Source organism: Rhinolophus hipposideros (assembly GCF_964194185.1).
Source record: "Rhinolophus hipposideros genome assembly, chromosome: 15".
In the NCBI taxonomy this organism is placed as follows: domain Eukaryota; kingdom Metazoa; phylum Chordata; class Mammalia; order Chiroptera; family Rhinolophidae; genus Rhinolophus; species Rhinolophus hipposideros.
Genome location: NC_138061.1, coordinates 33,150,454 through 33,171,098, shown reverse-complemented (window position 1 = coordinate 33,171,098; position 20,645 = coordinate 33,150,454). Strand labels below are relative to the sequence as shown.

General features: G+C 39.8%; 1 protein-coding gene across 1 annotated transcript in view; it reads left to right on the top strand.

Moving 5' to 3' along the window:
* The window catches only part of PAPSS2 (3'-phosphoadenosine 5'-phosphosulfate synthase 2), a 73,480-nt gene that overhangs the window by 39,752 nt on the left and 13,083 nt on the right, over window positions 1-20,645 (top strand). Inside the window, exons 2-7 of the mRNA XM_081074982.1 lie at window positions 5,336-5,453; window positions 8,827-9,062; window positions 9,832-9,970; window positions 10,502-10,620; window positions 10,754-10,867; window positions 12,398-12,509. Coding sequence (XP_080931108.1) covers window positions 5,336-5,453; window positions 8,827-9,062; window positions 9,832-9,970; window positions 10,502-10,620; window positions 10,754-10,867; window positions 12,398-12,509 — 838 coding nt within the window. The remainder of the gene's footprint in view (window positions 1-5,335; window positions 5,454-8,826; window positions 9,063-9,831; window positions 9,971-10,501; window positions 10,621-10,753; window positions 10,868-12,397; window positions 12,510-20,645) is intronic.

The following is a 20,645-nucleotide window of genomic DNA, read 5'->3' as shown; positions in this document are numbered from 1 at the left end:
GAGTTCCAGAAGCTTCTCTGGCACTCCCCTTTCTGCATCAATAGGTGGACCTGGCTGAGAGACACCTTGCAACCTTAGGTTGTGTGCCACAGACTCTAAGAGTTCATGAGACTTACCTGGCAAAGGCCATTCTCTCGCTGGTAAGGGTTTATGACACACAGCCAGCAGAAGAGCTGTAAGTTTGGGGCAGAATAAGGAGGCTTCAAACTGGTGCAGCTCAGATTGACATATGTACTGGCTGGGCTTTGGGTCGGAGATAATGATAATTGGAAGAGCAACAACAATGTGTGTGTGTGAGAGAGAGAGTGTGTGTGATTTCACTCCATATAAAGTGCTGTCCCATCCGTCATCTGATTTGATCATGAGCCCCACCTCCCCAGATTTGCCTGAGAGTGGACCCAAATCCCTAGAACATGACTAAGCCTGGGGGATTTAGATCTCAAATTCCATGACTTCTTAGAGTAGGTGCAATGCCACCTGGGCCTCATCAGATTACTCTGTGTCTTACATTTTCTCTGATACTTTATGTAGAAGAGAATTGTATGTAATCCTACAGCAACCACGTGAGGAAGCTCTTCTCAGCCCCCTTTGCAGAGCAGGAAATGGAGGGTGAGCAATGTTAATTTGTCCAGAGTCACAGAGCAAGCAGGCTGCAAAGCAGGTTTCAAACTCATGTTTGCTTGACTACAAAACCCATACTCCGCCTACTCCTGTGCATGCTGAAGGGAGTTTTTCTGGGCCAGAGAGCTGGAAGAAGGTAGGGATTTCTGCAGAATTTTTAGGAACTGGGAATATAAGGATGCCACCAACTTTGTGGTTTCTGGGCCCTTTCCTGCTAAGTGAGTGTTAGACAAGGTGTCTGTGTGCTCTGTTTCTACACACAGGGAGACAAGCATTTTTACTGCAACATGTGTTTTATTTTCCAGAGAGAGAATCCTTTTTCTGACAGACAATTCCCGCCCCGCCGCCCCCACCCCCCACCCGGAAGCTTAGGATACCATATGCTCTTTAGAAGGGAGTAAAGGTTTCAGCAAAGAAAAGAAAATTTTTCAGCTGCCTACACCCTTTGCAGTTCAAATACCATTTAAAACATCTGCTTCTACTTTATTTTCTTGCCTTTTGGAGAAAATCAATGGTAAATTTGAGACAAATAAGACGCAAAATATCATTCTAAACCAAAAATGCCCAGTACCTAGCCATCTGAAAAAATTGTGTTAAGTTTCTTTAAACATTGAGGGAGTGGTAGAAAAAGCTGTACAAACACCCATGATTAAGATTCGGGTAATAAAACCCAAAATACTTTTAGAGTAGTTCCTTCTGATGGTTTCTGAACTGTTTTTGCAAAGCAAGCACTTGTTGGGGAGGCAATTAACAAGATCACAACAAAGTTTCCGCAGAACTGACAAAGCCTGGAGTTTATTCTGGATCTCTCCCTGTAAGGAGAAGAAACAGCCAAAAGAGAGAGAAAAAAACACAACATCTCTGTGCACAAATTAAGCTCTGGTGGATGTTCATGTGCCCAGGTGGGCAGGAGCCTCTTCAGTCCAATATGCTGTGACTGGGATCAGAGCCCTTTTCCACAAACGTAGCAGTGTAGTACAATATAATTCCCCCACCTACATCTTACATATTTTCTGGTTTCTTACTTTTCAAAATGGCTGTTTTTTGGCATGTAGTAAAATTTATATAAAATGAAATACTCATCCTAAGTGTACATTTAGTGAATTCCAACAGGAGTGGAAACACCTGTGTCCCTCAAACTTTTATCAAGGCATACAACATTGTCACCCCTGAGGCAACTGCTGTTCTGACTTAGTAAGTTAGTTTTCCCTATTTGGGGACTTCATATAAATGGAATTATATATATACATATATATATGAATAATTTATATATATAAATAATTTATATATATATATGTATATATATATATATATATATATGTTTGTATAAGACTTCTTCAACTTAGCAAGTTTTCATTTACTGTGTTTCTCCAAAAATAAGACATAGCTAGACAATCAGCTCTAATGAGTCTTTTGGAGCAAATATTAACATAAGACCCGGTCTTATATTATTTAAGACCAGTTCTTATATTACAGTAAAATAAGACTGGGTATTATATTGTATTATATTATTATATTATATTTATAATATAATATAATATAATATAATATAATATAATATAATATAATATAATATAATATAATATTATATACCTGGTCTTGGGGTCTCATATTCATTTTTGCTCCAAAAGATGCATTAGAGCTGATTGCCCGGCTAGGTCTTATTTTTGGGGAAACGTGGCATTGTCATCCATGTTGCATGTATCACTAGTCCATTCCTTTTTTTTTGCTGAGTAGTATTCCATTATATAAGTATTCTACAGTTTGGGGGTTTGGGGGGCACATTGGTGTAGATTTTATTTATTTGTTTGTTTTGTTAATCTATTTTCCTTTGATGGACACTTGGTTGTTTCTACTTTTTATCCAAATGAAGTTGCTAAAACTATTCTTGCACAAGTCTTTTTGTAGATACATGTTTTCATTTCTCTTAAGTAAATGTCTATGAATGCAATTGCTGAGTCATAGGGCTGGTGAACATTTAGTTTGATAAGAAACTGCCAGGTTTTTTCCTGAGCTGGTTGGACTATTTTACACCTCCACTGTCAGCGTATGAGAGCACTTGCTGCCATTAGATGTTAACAGTAGCGTCTCATTTTGGTTTTAATTTGCATTTCTTTCATGACTAATAACATTAAGCGCTTCTTCGCGTCCTCACTGGTCATTTGTGTATCTTGCTTTGTGAAGTGCTTGTTCAAATCTTTTGCCCATTTTTAAAGACTGGGTGGTCTTATTATTGAGTTGCAGGTATTCTTATATATCTTCATAGAGTATACAGATGTATGTATGAGACCCCCCCCTTCTTCAGGGAGAGGGGCCTCAGTTACTTGATCTTTTTGGCTTAATTTCCCCCCAAAATGCTGACAGGAGTTCAGCTTTGTTTAGTACAGTACTATATTCTCAGTGCCTATGATGGCCCCGGCACAAGCTTTTCTAAAAGAAAGGGTAATTGAGCCATATGCTAGCCAGAAAAAGGACCGGGTCCTGGGCCATATAGCCTAAGCCACCAGGAGCAGGCCTAGGTGGAGAAAGCCAACATGTCTGCTGTCCTGGGATTGACAGGGCTCTTTTTACAGTGGGTTTGGGGAAGAAAGATATAGATTGTTTTGAAAGAATTTACTTTGGCTATAGATGAGGGAGGCGGGAAAAGGTGAAGTGGGGCACTTCTAGGATAGACGCATAGTCCATAAGGAAGCAAGATTTCCCACTTCTGTATTGGTTGTGGTCAACAGTCTGCAAAGTTTATGCAGAAGCAGGAAGTGGTGGCACCTGGTGGTTGGCTTTTTAAAAAACATTTTTTTATAGTCACCTGGAACTTGATTTAAAGTTTCAATATATATTCAGGATGTAAGAAGTCTTTTGTTAGTTTTGGCCTGTTGCTCTTAACTGATTAACTTCTTACCAGCTTCCTCCCACCCTCTATAGCCTGCTATTATCTGATTTAGGACAGCTCAGAATTTTCTTTTTCTTGTCAGAACTCATTTACATAAACTTTCTACTGAAAGAATCAATGAATGAATAAACAGATAAACTGACTTTTGGCCCTGATATCCAAACTCATTGTTCTTGAATGTAATGGCAGTAATTAACAAGGAAATAGAGAAAAATAAATTGTTACCCTTGAGCTATAAAGTATGCTTGGCACAAAAGACTCAGGATACGCCTGGGGATTTGTTCACCAGAGGAACTGCTGCTAGACTATCTTAGGAACTAGCTTAATTTGTCCCGGTTTATGCACTCGCTAGAGGAAACCACCACTGCTAACTTGCTGCGTTCTGAGACTATATCCCGACCTCCTGTGAATCTCGGGTGGTCACCAGGGTTGCTTGATGGGTGATCAGAGCATCTACCTTTGGAGAGTTTTAGATAACCCAGCTGCTCCCAGCTTTCAACATGTGCCTCTTGGTTCCCTCTGACACTGCCCATTGCCTCCCTACTGGCCCCTTTGCTGGGCTCTATGCCTCACTAGCAGGCCTGCCCCCAATGATGTGCACTGCCTTTTGGAGCACCCAACTGCCAGCAGAGGCTCCTTCCCCCTTGGTCTTGAAGCTATTTCCTGGTCTAATCCAGCTGGCTCCAGCCTTTCCTGTTGGGGTGTATACTGAGGAATCATTGTCAGCATCCACATTTGTAGAGAACATTGCCATTTATAGAGAACGTTCATATCTATTATCTCTTGTAAGCCTCCAAACAGTCCTACTTGTATACCCCCATTTTTTCCCCCAAAGGAGGCGGCATAAACAGGGGATTTAATTTGCTCCAAAGTACAAAAGTTGCCCAGAGTTTTCTAAGATTCTCTGGGTCTTGCTCAAAGAATATTAGTGCTTTCTTATCTCTGGTGGGTATACATGAGTGGTGCTTAAAACGCTCCATAGATTTTTACAGTTTAGCAACTTGGACTACATCTGTTGCTAGAAATTCAATCACCATAGCAAAAACATATATGGGTAGTTCCCAACCTTTTTATTTAAACACCATATGGGCTCCCTTTGCCCCACTCCCTTGGATTACATATCATTAAAAAAAAAAAAGTCAAAAAAAATGTCCACCAAAAACTATTTATTGGCTCATTTAACCTTTTTTTAATGGTCATCAGACATGTACCTTCCAGTCAGAATTTAGGATCAGGATCAAATCACCTGTGCCATCACTGGGCTGATTTTATTACAGCCAAAATAAAGACATCTGAAATTTGAATTAATTTCCAAGGCGAATAACTGAAAAAGTTGTCCTATGCACCATATTGCCCTGATGTCTGGGTGTGAGTGAGAGGGATATTACTTACTTCAACCCTTTACTCCACGCTCTGGGCTTCTCCCTGGCTCTTTAGAGTGTGGCTCAACCAACCTCATTCTAATACATACTCAGCGACTGGAGTATTTGGGTCATTTTTGGTTCATGCCCATAGGGTTTGGGGAGAACATGTATTTATAGGAACAAAGATATTCCCATTACCTAAAGGTGCACATTTTGAAATGTCATGGAAGCAGAACTTTTACACTGTATCAATAATCATTTCATTCAAATTGTACTTTCAAAGAGTCATGATGGGTATTCTAAAGGCTGTTTGTATCTAAATTAGTAGAATGAATATGTGCCAAATATAAAAGAGGAGTTTCAGTTAGGGAAGACTATTAATGTAATCTGTTATTTTATTATATTTATACATACTGTATTTATTGTCCTATTATATATTGTGCTTGATCTTTTCTTGTAGGAGAGCCAACAGAAATCCACCAATGTGGTGTATCAGGCCCACCACGTGAGCAGGAGTAAGAGAGGGCAGGTAGTTGGAACCAGGGCCGGATTCCGAGGCTGTACCGTGTGGCTGACAGGTATGCCCTGTTGAGAGGTATATATTTTTTTAAATTGAAAATTGATGGGTAACACACAATTTTAAAGAAATTAGGGTGATGTATTACACACATTATGTGTTTATTTTAACATTAGAAGGAGGCTGAGAACTGCCTGGGTTTTTGTCCTAACTCTACCATGAGTGACAACTAGGACCTTGATCAACTCAGGGAATGTATCTAGTTCTTAGCTTTCTCCTCTTTGGTAGGAAAAGATGGGACAAGCTGGCGACTTTCCATTCCCTTTCAGCTCTGAAGAATTCCATAATTCTCAGTTTCACGCCTGAACACGTTTACGGACAGTTTACAAAGAATGGGGCTTTCCTAATTTGAGAGCAAGCATTTGGCTGTCCACTAAAATTTTTGATGTTTAGAGATATCCTTTATTGTTTTCTGATATTTTAACATTCTGGGAGACTATTTCACTTAGTGTAAAACAAAACAAAACACACACGATTAATCTCTGTGCAAGAAGGCAAACTGGTGATTTCTATTTAGCTGAAGATTGCCCTCTGTATATAGAAATAACTCACTCCCACTGAGTTAACCAAATGAATCTCTCCTTTCTTGCATTTTTATGGCCACAGAATGTCAAAGCTAAGGATTAGTGACAGAAGTGGAATTAGTCCTGGGCTGTTACCTTATACTCTGAGTGAAAGGTAGAGGAAGTTGATTCCTGAATATAAGTTGAATATAAGTCTGACAGAGCCTGGACTCAAAAGGAAAAACCAAATTCATTTTATAGACATAATATTTCAAATAAAGGTGAGCCCAAATGCAAAGATATGTTTGTCCATCTTCTGAAATCAACTTATGTGTTATTATCTTTATAAATGCTGATGTATTACCTGAGGATAATTCTAAAGAAGATGGCAGGCAGATACCTGCCTTGCTATTCTGAGTCTTTCCCCTTCCTGTCTAAATCAGCCTCATTCTTCTTTTTCTAGTTTTGTATTCCCCCTAGGGCCTGTGGCACTTGCCTTCGGTTTCCTGGTTTCATTCATCCCTCATATAACTTTTTCCAGCTTCCGGGCTGAGGATAGACAGTGGGCAAGGAGCCTGCTCTGTTCCAAAAGGCAGTATTCACCTGTCGTGATTTCTGAAATGTTTTCCCCAACTCCCTCTGAGAGACATGATAGGCAGCAGTAGATAAAACACAGCCCTGTTCCAGATGTTTCTCTCTTGTTACATGCTTGTCTTCATGAGATGTTTGCCTTCATGTATTTGCCCAACTTTTGAATTGGAACATATGCACAGTCTATTTTTTGTAATGTAGAACACCTTGAAAAATATGAAAGAACTGGTAGAAGAGAGAAAAGAAATCTAAAGAGTATACTTCCCCTATCTTTCCTCACTCTTAAAAATATAATCTTTTCCTACTACATATTTTTTTCTAATATTATAGAGGTAAGCTATTGAGCAGGCAGACCAGAAGAAACCAGATACTTCTAATCCAGACACTTGGATTTGAGCCCCAGCTCTACCTACATTAACTGTGGGACGTTGGACAAGCCAATTAACCTCTCTAAGGAGTAAATACAGTACCTGCCTCATAGAGGTGTAGGTAGAACTAAATGAAATAAAGTCGATATGCACTTAGCACAGTGCCTAGTCCACAGTCTATCTCTTGATAAATATAATTAGTATTACTCCAATGTATTAAAATAAATATACCAACAATCTATTTTAATACAGTACTATGATTCAGTTCTTAGTTTCCTGAGAGTTGAAACAAAATCAAAGGAAATTTCTATTATTTCTGTCATTTTCTGATGGGGAGAGAACATACCAGAGATTTTTAGGAGTCCATTTCTCCCACCCCACAACCAGACAGAAATTTTAATTTGCAATGAATTACATAATAGACAAAGTTACATAATAGACAATGTCTTCAACAGTGGTTTTACAGAGATTGTCAAGACATTCTTCATTTCTTCTAATGATCCTGCGTGAAGGCCAGGGGCATGACTTTAAAACATAACTAAAATATGGAAAGTATTTGCTTACCTTTCATGTATCACCCTTCTTTCCAAGTCTCCTTTTCTTTCTGTCCTTCATCCCTGCTTTTCTCGTTTTTCCATCTTTTCCCTCTTTTTGCCTGCTGTCTTTTCTGTAGTAACCTCTTGACCTTCTTTTCTTTTCCTTTAACTTTTCCTCTTCCTCTCCCGGATGTTGTCTGACAGTGGCTTCTTCAGTTCAGAGATCTTTAGGACGACTGAATTTTTAGAGTGCTACTTTTCTTCCAGGGTAGTTCAGATTTTGAGCTGTTAAGTAATTTTGGCAGATTGCATTTTTTTTTTTATTTTGTTGGGGAATATTAGGGGGCAGTGTGTTTCTCCAGGGCCCATCAGCTCCAAGTCGCTGTCATTCAGCCCACCATCCCATGTGGGAATCGAACCGGCAACCTTGTTGTTGAGAGCTCGCACTCTAACCAACTGAGCCATCCAGCTACCCCTCTGGAAGCTCAGCAGTAGTTCGTGGTCTTCAATCTAGTAGTGGAGGTCGCAGCACACTGGCCCATGTGGGAATCGAACTGGCAGCCCTGTTGTTCAGAACTCGCTCTCTAACCAACTGAGCCATCCGGTCACCCAGCAGGTTGCATTTCTTTCCTTTCTGCTTATATTCTCCCTCATATAGAAATCATAAAGTGTGTTTGTAACCATTGTGCTTTGAAACCATGATAAAAGGCACATGGTAACTCCGTTCTATAAACTCTCCAAACATCTAAGAGTGTACGGCAGTTCTCAATATGTCCAAGGCCAGCTCAGGGTGCTTTTCTGTCTTCATGTTTTGAGAGTCATTCTGGAAAAGTCTTGAAAACAGAAGGACAGTATAGGGACTCTGTGGTCAGATGGCTGTTTAGTGGCACCCACAGAGGAGGTGAGTCTCCCAGCCTTCAAGGGCTGGCTGTTCCGTCCACTATCGCTGTCACAAGGGGATATGAGAACACTGTCACCAGATCTTCTTTTTTATTTTCAAGAAAAGCCAAAATCTGGATTTGTATGTGCAACTTTCTAATCTTTAAAACACTCTGCAGGCAAACAGGACACACCAAGGACCCTCAAGCTCTCCCCATTTATGAGCCTCCTTTGCTTTGAAAGGCTATAGTCCTAATAAGGGACAAATAGTTATTTCAAGATTTGGAAGAAATGCAAGTACTTGACTTATGGTAAACTATGCTTTCTCTAGATTTCACGGATTTTGATTTGAGGTCAATAAAATGATTGTAACAAGGGTTTCATTACACTTAAATTAGGTAAAAATTGGGATGAGGTCACACTTAGGATTAAGTTCCGTTTTGTCATCTGAAACAATCAAGGACAATGCCCTGTCTGGTCTTGCCTGTTCTGAACAGGTCTCTCCGGTGCTGGGAAAACAACGATAAGTTTTGCTCTGGAAGAGTACCTCTTCTCCCACGCCATCCCTTGCTACTCCCTAGATGGGGACAACGTCCGTCATGGCCTTAACAAAAACCTTGGATTCTCCCCCGGAGACAGGGAAGAAAATATCCGCCGGATTGCCGAGGTGGCCAGGCTATTTGCCGACGCTGGTCTCGTCTGCATCACCAGCTTCATTTCTCCTTTCGCAAAGGTAAGCGGGTTTGGCACTGCACAGTTCCCACACCCAGCGCCAGTGCTCTCCAACTGCCCAGAAAAGGAGTCCGGTGGAGGGGAGGGCGCAAAGGAATGTTAAACTTTCAGCTTCCGCCACTGTTTCTCTCTCCCCTCCCTTACTCCCTCATTTCTTCTATTTAATATTGGTTGTATAAAGAGTGTCCCTTCATTTACAGATGCCAGGGCACCAGTCGACATAAACCCTTCCATGTTCACAATGTTATGGTACACTTGGTCAGAGCTGAAAGGAAGAAAAAGTAAAGGAAGAAAAAGTAAAACTCTAAGGCTCTGAAATTTCATTTCTCAAAAAAGTCATAATACTTAGTTCATTAAAACAAAACAAAACAAACCAAACAGCAGTTCATTGCCAAAGCATCAGGTTAGGTGTTTAAATGTTGAAATCACCAAGGTGGAGTGTCACTCTTCTTATTTGAAATTTCTGTGAGCTGCAAGTCAGACGCTCTGTGCTTTGAAAACATCACATGGATGAAATGCTCCCATCTTTCCAGCCCTGAACTTCAGCAGATACTCTTTATTGTAGTTATTCTCTGAAAGTCCTTGAGAGAGAGCTGTGTTTACTACAGCAAAATTTCTGGACTTGCTCTGAAGAACAACTTTCCTGCCACCTCTGCAGAGCACAAACCCCAGGGTTATCGTCAGGTGATGGAATACTAGAGCACACGTTTTGTGATGAAGAATTTCATTGTGAAACTTCTTCTTACGTTCTAAAGTATAATTTTTTCCAGGATCGCGAGAATGCCCGCAAAATCCATGAATCAGCTGGACTGCCGTTCTTTGAAATATTTGTAGATGCACCTCTAAACATTTGTGAAAGCAGAGACGTAAAAGGCCTCTACAAAAGGGCCCGAGCTGGGGAGATCAAAGGTAGGAGAACCAGCTCAATGTCACCTAGGCCACCAATCCTTCCTATCTGTCCCCAGAAACCTGTCGGAAGTTTCAAAACCTATTTTCCAAAATTGTACATCTAATTATAATATATTCAATGTGTCCATGGGTTTATTAAAATGTGGGCTTCTATTTTTCAAGAACTATCGCCTCAGCCGTAAGTAATAAAGTTCAGGGAACTAAAATGGGTAAGTATATGTGAGTGTATGTGTAGGAGGACTGTTTCTGGGTTTTCCATCCTCTTGTCTTCCTTTTCTATTCTAATCAGCTACAGGGGGCTTAGATTTAGCTAGCCAGATTTTGTGGATAATTTGGACTTTCTATACTGAAAACACAGCTGTATATTTTCTCAAGTACAGCTAGAGGTCAGAGATGGCTGTTTGACCTTTTCCATTGTAATCTGAATTCTTAGTTTAACACATTATTCCAACATATGCATTTGTTATGCTTTGTTGATTAAAAAGATGGTTCTGTTGGTGCAGATGTGATTTTCTCCTTTCTGCCTTCCAGGATTTACAGGCATTGACTCTGATTATGAGAAACCTGAAACGCCTGAGCTTGTGCTTAAAACCAACTTGTCCTCCGTAAGCGACTGTGTCCAGGAGGTAGTGGAACTTCTGCAAGAGCAGGTGGGTAGACTGGTTTGTCTTTTTTAAAACTATTATTATTTAATTTAATAAGATCATGAAGCATCATCTGTTTACTGAAGCATTCTTTTTATAATTTTCATTTTTAATTGTCACCAATTCGGCTTCATTTCAGAACATTGTACCCCATACTACAATCAAAGGCATCCACGAGCTCTTTGTGCCAGAAAACAAACTGGACCAAGTCCGAGCTGAGGCCAAAGCTGTCCCTTCATTGTCAATTACCAAGGTAAGAAGTGCAGACTGACTAAAGGGGAATGAGGCTTAATATGAGTCATTATTATCCATTTATAATTACTCTTAATAATAAGGAAGGTATGACTAAGGGAAATGCAATGTCCATAAAGAAAATCCCTTCATTCTGCCAATGTTTTTTTTTCACGTCTTCTCCAAGGAAATCTGTCTTGTCACAGGGCAGCTGATCACTGCCGCGTGCAGAGGCAAACCGGGAAGGTGACTTCTATATTTGCATAGGACAATTTTATATAATTGTCTTCATACCTTCGGTTATGCCAAAGTGCAGGCAATAGGCAGTAATAGTTTGTTGGCAGCTGCTGAGAAAATAGTTTGTCCAGAATACAAGTGCTTCTTGGGCAATCAAGAAGGAATTTAAAGGAAACAAAAAGCCACCTTGAATTAAAATGTTATGAATGCCTCATTCTTTTTCTACTCTGCAAATCCTACTCTTTCTTCATTGGAGAGTCCAGTCTGAAGAGAGGGAGACCGCTTTAGTTGTCTTTATTTCACTGCCTGGAATATATCAAATGCAACCCCAGCAAACTGCTCTGCATATGCTTTGGCCTTTTTATGAATCAGTGTTAGTTGGTCCATAGAAGGTGACCATGTTTTCATTGATATCTTTTTGTTACCTTGGACATTTTTATAAAAGGCAGAGTAAATTGGGAATCTACTTCAGCTCATGAAGACTCCATACTCTAATATGTCATGACAAATTTATAAACAGAACCCCTGACTCTACAAAATAAATTCGAAGGCTCCAATGCTCCAGGCAGATCAGAAACATAATTATAATTCAGTGTGGAATTATAGCCCTAGTAACAAAATGGGCTCCGCGGTACAAAAAACTAAAACAAAAACAAAACTTCAGAAAATCAAATGATTAATTTTTTTAATGATAACAAGAAAGGTTTCAGAGCTGTGGTCCAGCAGATGGGTTTTCAACGATGAATAGGAACTTTCAGATGGGGTGAGGGGAGGATAGGCCTAAAACCACAGGTGTATTTAGACTACACTTTGTCAGTCACTGTTGGTGAATAGGCCCCAAAGTGGGGAGTCAGAAGAGGTGGAAGTCCTTATAAGAGCCCCCAGGGCTAGAGCTTGAAGGGCTTTCAATATTATGCTAAGAATTTTGGACTTTTAGAGTCAATGGTCAGCCCAATTCAGTCAAGTAAATAGTACATTTGGTGAAAAAAATATAGCCAAATCAGAATTCTTGTGGAAAAAAGAATGAACAGTGAATGTTCATCACCCTCATACACTGTAAGGATAGATACAGCGTAAAGTATTCAAATAAATCATCTCAATTTGACACCTTTTCACCACTCTCCTGTAGGGAAGTTCTAGACTCTAACCTATCTGGCCCCAAGTTCATGGGTCAGCATAACATATGGGAACACTAAAGACATAAAAGGTTCTGCCTTCATTCTCCTGTCAACTGAATAAGAAAGAACTGCCCTGGGGCCAGATGGCTGAAAAACAGAGCTGATGGAAATGTTCACCTGCTTTTCCTGTTTTGCAGCTGGATCTTCAGTGGGTCCAAGTTTTGAGTGAAGGCTGGGCCACTCCCCTCAAAGGTTTTATGCGAGAGAAGGAGTACTTGCAGGTTATACACTTTGGCACCCTGCTAGATGGTATGGTTTTTTTGTTTGTTTGTTTGTTTCTTACTCATTATTACAGAAAAACAAAAATCTTTCTCAGACTCTTGACAGGAACAGGAAATGTTAATCCTTGGTTTGTAAATCATACTGTGAAAATATTGAGATCGCTTATGGTGTGTCCACTGTTACCGTGTTTCCCGGAAAATAAGACGTAGCCAGATCATCATATAATATAACATAATACAATGCAATATAATATAACATAATACCGGCTATTATATTATATTATAATATATATATTATATTACATTACATTACATTACATTACATTGTATTATATTATATAAGACCCACTCTTAGATTACATTAAAATAAGACTCGGTCTTATATTAATTTTTGCTCCAAAAGACACATCCAAAAGGTGATGGTCTGGCTAGGTCTTGTTTTCGGGGAACATGGTATTATGTATAAGCTTCCATTTTAAGGACTTTTCTGGTCATCCTGAAAGGATTATTGATTGTTTAATACCAAGGAATTGAAAAATGAAAGTTTTACTTTCACACAAAGCCAAGAGAAGGTTTGGTCTGTTTCACCTCCACCCACCCTTTGTTGGTCTGGTATTCAGAAAGCAGGCAACAGTCAGAAGCACTGCTGCCAGCTGCCAAGACCACCGTGGGGCAACTAGGATGAACTCAGCACATGTTGCTGATTTGCAGGCAATACCTGTCCTCCAGGTTGCTCTCTTATTGCACTGGCTTATTAGAATATGGAGTCTTCATGAGCTGAAGCATTATTGCAGCAGCTGCTGTCCTCAGTGGATGCTAACGAATGAATAGTCATGCCTATACATGAAATACATTAGGATAGCTTCATCCACTCTACTCTAACAAGGGAGCATTAATGCAGCTTTCGGGGCACAAGCTGAATGGCTTTTAGAGAATTGATCTGGTCAAGGTCGGAAGCATGTGTTATTCGGAAAACTTCTGGACCCTTCTATGATCATTTCCCTCCGAGAATTGCCTGAGCTTGTCCAAGGGAACCTGTCTGTTTCAAGACCTTGGAGGAAAGGCTGATAAGTGGGAAGGGTGGTGGAAGAGTCACACTGGATTCATAATACTGAGCAGGGCTCCAAACCGTTTCGGAAGAAAAATCAAATCAGATGTTCTTTCTTGGGAAAGATGTTCATGCTCTGGGTTTGTGTCTCTACTTGGGGAAAGAGGCATAAAGCCCAAATCAGAGTTCAGAAAAGACTTTGGTCAAAATAGGCCCTCTCCCCTTATTCCTCTTTATCAGCTGTGACTGATAATGCCCTACAACCTGAGGCCTTCATTTCTCAGATTAGATAACATTTCAAAAAACACTTGATTTACTTATAGCTTGCCTTAATAATAATCATGCTTATCTGTACAGCACGTCTCTGTTTTCAAAGCATTTTCTTAGGCATTATTTCATTTGATCCTCATGAAAGCCCTAGAAGACAGGAAAGTATTTTTATCCCACTTTACAGATAAGGAAACTGACTTCAGGGTAAGTGCTTTGCTCAAGCTCATACCATTGGTAAGCGAGGGGCCCCGTACTAGAGACCAGACTCTCCTGACTTCTGGCCCAATGCTCTTTCCAGACCAAGCTGCTCTCCTGATGTCCTTTTCGATGGAAGTGAATAGGCCAGGTTGTTTGTGCAAGAAAGGCTCACATTTACCTTGATGTCTTCATTTCGACACATGCCGAACACAGGCTGCATCAAGTAAATGTCCTGAACAAGAGGTTGACCGTGAGCATCCAAAGCAGAGCTGTGGCCAGAAGAAAAGCAAGCCACATTGAAAGCGAGGACTTTATTCCAGACACAGTTCTGTAACCTTTTACTGGTATTTGTTCCTTAAGGGAAAATACCAGGGTGGTGGTTGTGGTTGCAGAGGTCAATGTTAATAGAAACCCAGGGTTCTTAACTTGGGGTCTAGGACTTCTGGGCATGGGGACCAAAAGAAAAAAAAAATCCTACCGTAGGCAAAATAGTTTGTGTTTTAAGAAGGGGAGAGAAGAGGGTCATTTTCCAGGGTTATGGATTCTTAAAGGAGTCTATGATCTGAAAAGATGAACAGCTAATGTAGATAATCCATCCAGTTAATTTAAGAAAAATCTCGCTCCCTCTCGCACCATTTCCATTTCATTTTATGGTGTTCTTCAATTTGCAAAACACGTTGCTGTTCTTTATCTTATTTGTCTCACTACCATGAAGTGGGTGAAGTACTTACTTATTATCCCTTTTTCCATATGATCCAGGTATGTTTCCCCCACAAGCCCACCAATCTGGGGGTATGAATGAGGTGACTTTCCCACTAATACTTGAATCCCCCTAGTTTCCAACCCCTACCTGCTCATACACAAAGGTCTGTGGGAATTTCCAAGGGGTGTGTCCTACATTCCCATAGCGACACACCACTTGCCATGTGGGTTTGTGTGTCTCTGCAGCCATTCATTCATTCCTGCCTCTAAAGTCCTTGTACCCACAGGGCTGTGGGTACAGGGCTTCCCTTTCTCAAGTGGGAAGGAGAATGTACCCTTCCTCTGTGTTCACTTCAGTTGAGGACTCTGAGCAGGTTGCTTGAGTCCTAGTATTAGAGAGTTGAGTGAAACAACTCTTGTAATCTGTGCACATCCCTTTATTCTCCTGTGGCTGTCAGTGTAGCTATGTTGTGGGGCATGGAGTGTCAAGACCAGAGGTCATGCTGTATCCATAAACGTTACCGCCTTCCAACCTGTAGGGCCTGTTTCTGGGACTCTCTGCAAAGGCTCCTTTTGCCCTGTGGGAATTCTCTGCTAGCTCCACCACCTACCCCTGCAACCAGAGTCTACTGGACATGCATGTTATGACTACGTCACCCCGATTGTAGTCAGGGTTTAAGACTCTCACCCTCCAGAAGCCTCCCAACTCCTATGGAAATCAAGTAGTAAAAATGGATACCAGGGATATAATATGTTGCCCACTTCTACCTCAGTAGAGACAGAATACATAGTGGATAAGATGGGAGCGGTGAAGCCAAACTGTCTGTGTTCGGATGCCAGTGGTTAGCTCTGAACCTGGGGAAACTGGGCCTCAGTTCCCTCATCTGTAAAACAGGGATGTTAAGAACAGTGCCTACCTCACTGGTGTGTTGAAAGTTGAAAAGAATGCGGGTCCAATAGTGAATGTTTTCTACAATAACCCCCCCAGTGCATACAATCAGAGGAAAGGGAAGCCTTGAAGAGGCTTACCCACAGGTGTATCAGTTGGGAAGTAGCACAGATAAGATATTCTTCAGTGAGCCAACAGATATTTATTGAGTATCCTCCTAAGCCAGGGTTTGTTCTAGCTGTTGGAGATAGAGTGTTAATGAAGGCAGATGTGAGCTCCCCAGGACAGACAGTAGAGTTCATCTTCTGAAGCCTGGTCCTGCAGGTTCTTTCCACCACGAGTGAGTGTCAATTTTTTTTTCTCAAGCCAGATAACTCTTTATTTCAATAAAATCTGAGGCAATAGATACAGCAGATGGCCCTGTAGAAGGGGTAGACACAGCCTCCCTCCCACCTGCACAGCAGCCCTGGGGACATCTGGAGGAAGCCAGCTGAAACACTGCCCTGTACCACAGCATGAGTCTCATGGCAGAGCCTGGTTTGATGGCCTGTGGTCTAAGTAGATAGAGTTAAATTCCAAAAGGTTATTATTTATATATCAGAAGATTGGCCACGGTATCATTCATATGGATATCATTTAATTTTAACCAATTCATGAAAGTTTGAGTCATCACCATTGAAAATTTGAAATAATTTCTGTAGTTAAATGAGTGCAAACTTCTTAATCTATAGGTAATATTGTTTTATTCTGACCATGTCTCCTATAAATATTTTGTTGGCTTAAATTCTCTCAAAGGTTCACATTTCCCCCTAAATTAAAAGAAAAGAAAAAAAACACCAAACCTATAGCTCAATCTATTCAGTCCAAAAGCAAAAGGAAAAAAAAAAAACAAAACAAAAGTCATTCTTTAGTCTTTCTGATAATTGTATAGTATGAGTTACTTGAAAATCTACTTTCATGTCAGTACTCTATCATTTTATTTCTCACTGGATATATAGTTTTGAGGTTGTCACAGAGCCTCTATCATACATGTCACATCTAAATTTAAAAATGGAACTTCAAGTTTATGTTCTTGACTGATGGACCCCAAGCAGAGTCAGGACATGGCAGCCTTGTGAGACTTGATTATTTAAAGGTAAGTCTTCTAAGGCTCTGCCTTTTCAAGACAGGGCTTGAGAGCTTTCCTTATATACAATCAGCATTTATTCAGCCCTTAGTGTGTTCTGACCATGGCTGTTGACATAGGATGTCACATTTAATATGGATAACACCGCTGTGAAGATGTCCCTATGAGGAAATAAGTATTGGAAAGATTAACTCACTTGAATTCTAGATTCAAATCCAGGTTATCCTGGCCCGGGCATTTGTGTTTGTTCTGCTGAGCATACTTTCGTGTCCTCTAAACATCTAGGATTTTCAGATATTCTAGAGCAGTTTGCTTCTGTACCTTCTCCCAAAGCCTGGTTTGTAACTGTTTGCAGTAGTTAAACCATCACATATTTGCAAGAGACAACTTCTTTGTGAAGTTGGAGGGGCCACTGACATATGTTAAAATTATTTTTAAAACAAGATAATCATCTGAAATAATGCTTTTGGATTGTGTTGAATAATATTCAATACGAATCTGGTTTCACCAGGTTTTTGCTATCATATAGTCTAAATTTTTTAAATTAGCAGTAGAAAAGAACTCAGTATATTTATATGTTATATGTGTGAAGTTTCATAATAGGAATGTGTTCCTTGAGATTATTGCTTAAAGATTATCTTGGTGGAGAGCTGAAAATGTGTTTCTTACCTGTGTTTGTATTTCTCCAGGCGTGGTCCTTCCTGGTATGTACTTTAATTTCCCAAGTAGTTAAATTATTATAAGTAGATAAATTATATGAATTAAAAATGGTTAGGAACCTAACTAAAAAAATGCAAATGAACCAGATGGAATTACTACTAACAGTTCATGATCCAACCAGATTCTGTTATTATAGAATAAGGCTACATTCTTCTGTTGACTGGAATTCAAATAACAGGACATTTCTGGGTCAGATTCAGCTGTGGTTCATAATGTTGCATTTGGCTGACAAAAGTAAACTCATTTCTAAATTGTTGTTGCACATTTTGTTCCTGAGATTTTAAAAGTTTATGATCCTCTGTGCCAATTACTTCTACTGAGTGTTGGTCCTCATTTAATTTCATAAATCTGGAAATTATTTTTTTCTATTGCACATATGAAACATTTTTTAATTGCTGAAGGGTAAATCAATTTTAGATGCAATTTAAAGTGGATGCACCTGGTTGGATTGTGGATGATTATACTTCATTTGTTTGTGATATGTGATTATGCATGAATTTAACGTCAAGCTATCATGATTGATAGTAATAGAACTGGGAATAAACACACTTGCTGTGACTGTAAACTGTGCTGTACCAGAATGAAAAGGTAAAATAGTGAAAATATCATTCATCTTTGGGATTGTTTTCATCATTGTTGTGTTTTTTTTTAAAGGCCTAGGTAAGCAATAAAAAGAAATTTAGGTTTCGTATAGAAACAGCCCCAAATGACCATAAGCATGTCTACAAGATTAAAACAAAAGCCTTGAAAATGATTTAAAGCAAAAGCAAAGTTATTCAACTGAACATGAAGTTATGTGTTAGGCTAACCAAGGCTAAAAAAATAAAAATAAAACCCCACGGTGCTTTTTTCCAAAATGAGATCTATGGCAATAAAATAACCAAGGTGGTTTCCAGCAGAGCTTAAGCATATGATGAAACAAGGCTGAAGGCCCAAGTCAATGAGAAAAGCCATGGAGGATGTTTCAGCACAGAGTTAAATTGTTGGATAAGTTTTTCTATTAGAAAAGTAGATAAAGATACTAGGGAAACCACAGTAAACCTACTTACACCTGTATGGAGTTGTAGCTACAGGTCTATGAGATCAGTTGGCCTTATTAATTTGTAGCACTCCTTTCCATAACCTCCCACAGGGTCGCTCCCGTACTTTGACAATCTTGTCAGGGAGTGCTGATCCCTCAGTTTGGATTTTTCACTCAAGGCCAAGATGAAGGTGGATCAGAGGCTACACATGGCAGGAAACTAGTGGACTGAAAGAGGTGACTGCAACAGGAAAGTGGAGTATTCCTTGTATTTCAACCCAAAATAATGAAGGGAAGACACCATGGCACGCATAGCTAGGTTTCCTTCAGCATCCTGCCCACCTTTTGTTTCGCATTTTGTTTTATTTTACTTTGGTCAAGTCACTCTTTATAAGCAGTGTTGTCAGCAATCTACAATCTGCAGAAAACATGATTTCTAACTAGATCATCAGTCTCCTTTGAAGGTGTTATTGCTAGCCTCACCTCCTTTTTCTCAATTAGACTATTTGGTGGGGTTAATTATCTTTCACCATAAATTTCCACTACAGTGGTGCTTTGTAGTCTCCTCCCAGCAACCTAGGAATATACATATTATTTATTATCCCAGTTTTCAAGTGAGGACACTGAGCACAGAGGTGAAGGACACTGGTAGTCAGTGGGAAAACACCTGACTTTGAGTTGTTCTCGGCACAGGGCTTGGCCTGCTCTTATTGCCCATGAACTTTGAAACTAAGGAGTTTGAATGCCCAAATCCAGTACTTCCTGTGCAGTTATCTTCCTGGTGCCTTATAAGGGCCCCTAGAACAGGTTACAGGATTTTATGATAGGATTTCTGTATTGCTGGCAGTTGCTGTCTATATTCTGTGACATTCTTTATGTTCTAGTAACTTTTGGAGAGTGTTTAAAAGGTGCAAAGTGAGATACCTGGAGATTTTGGTTTCATAACTACTAGAGAGAGTGTTTTGCCCCCCCCAAAACAGAAGTAAAATCCTTAACTCTATCAGAGGCATTCTGAATGTTGGATTTTTAAATTTAGGTTTAAAAGACTTCAATAAGCTATGGTACGTTTCCTCAAATCCATAAGTAACTGCATTTTTTTCTTCTGGAGGTCAATATTTTCTTCATTCACCTTCCTTTCATTTCCTCCTGAGTCTTGAACTTGGGAACTCCCTAAAAATCTCCTTAATATTCTTTAGTGTTATACACTTAAATATGTGCCCCCATTTTCTTAACCTGTAAGTACGACTGAGACACTGATTACATTCTTAAGATGGTAGGGCACCATTACCAAAGGGGGAAAACAACTATGTAATCTCTTTTACATTATCTGGCTTCATTAAGTAATTAGATGTTTACAGGGAGCCACACTGTATCCTTTTAAGCCCCAAACTAAGAAAAAAACAACTGCACCTTTTAACCACCTTATCTAGAAACATTTAGAAAAATGTTCTTCTAAAAAAAAAGTTCTTATTCACTCAAAAGAAAGAATATGTTAAACATAAGAAAACTCTAAAAATGATTTCCTCATCATTAGTTATACCACTTATTTAGCTGAGTTCTAATGTAAAGGTGACCAGTGGGATGGTTGGCCCCTCACTGAAAGACACCCATGACTGTATTTTCAGTTTCTGTATTAGTGAAGGTTCTCCAGAGAAACGATAGGGAGAGAGGGGGAGGGAGGGAGGGAAGGAGGGAGGGAACTGCACAATTCATGCAATTGTGAAGATTTGGCAAGTCCAAAATCTATAGGGTAGGTTGGCAGGCGGTCAACTCAGGGAAGACTTACAGTTTAAGTCCAAAGGGGGTCTGCCAGCAGAATTCCCTCCTTTTCCTGGGAGGTCAGTCTTTGTTTATTAAGGCCTTCAACTGATGAGACCCACCACATCATGGAGGGCAATCTGCTTTACTCAGAGTCTACTGACTTAAATGTTCATCTCATCTAAAAACACCTTCAGAGAAATGTTTGAAATCCAGAATAATGTTTGACCAAATATCTGGGTACTGTGGCCTAGCCAAGTCGACACACAAAATTAACCATCACAGTTTCTACGTCTCTTGTTAATTAGTTTTCCAGCCTCTTCCTTTATGGTCAAACTGTCATTTGACATTTCTTGCAGCTGAAAACGTAAATTGTCTGAACACCACATTCCTGACCTTCCAATTCATTGTGTTGCATGCTAAGAAGCCAGA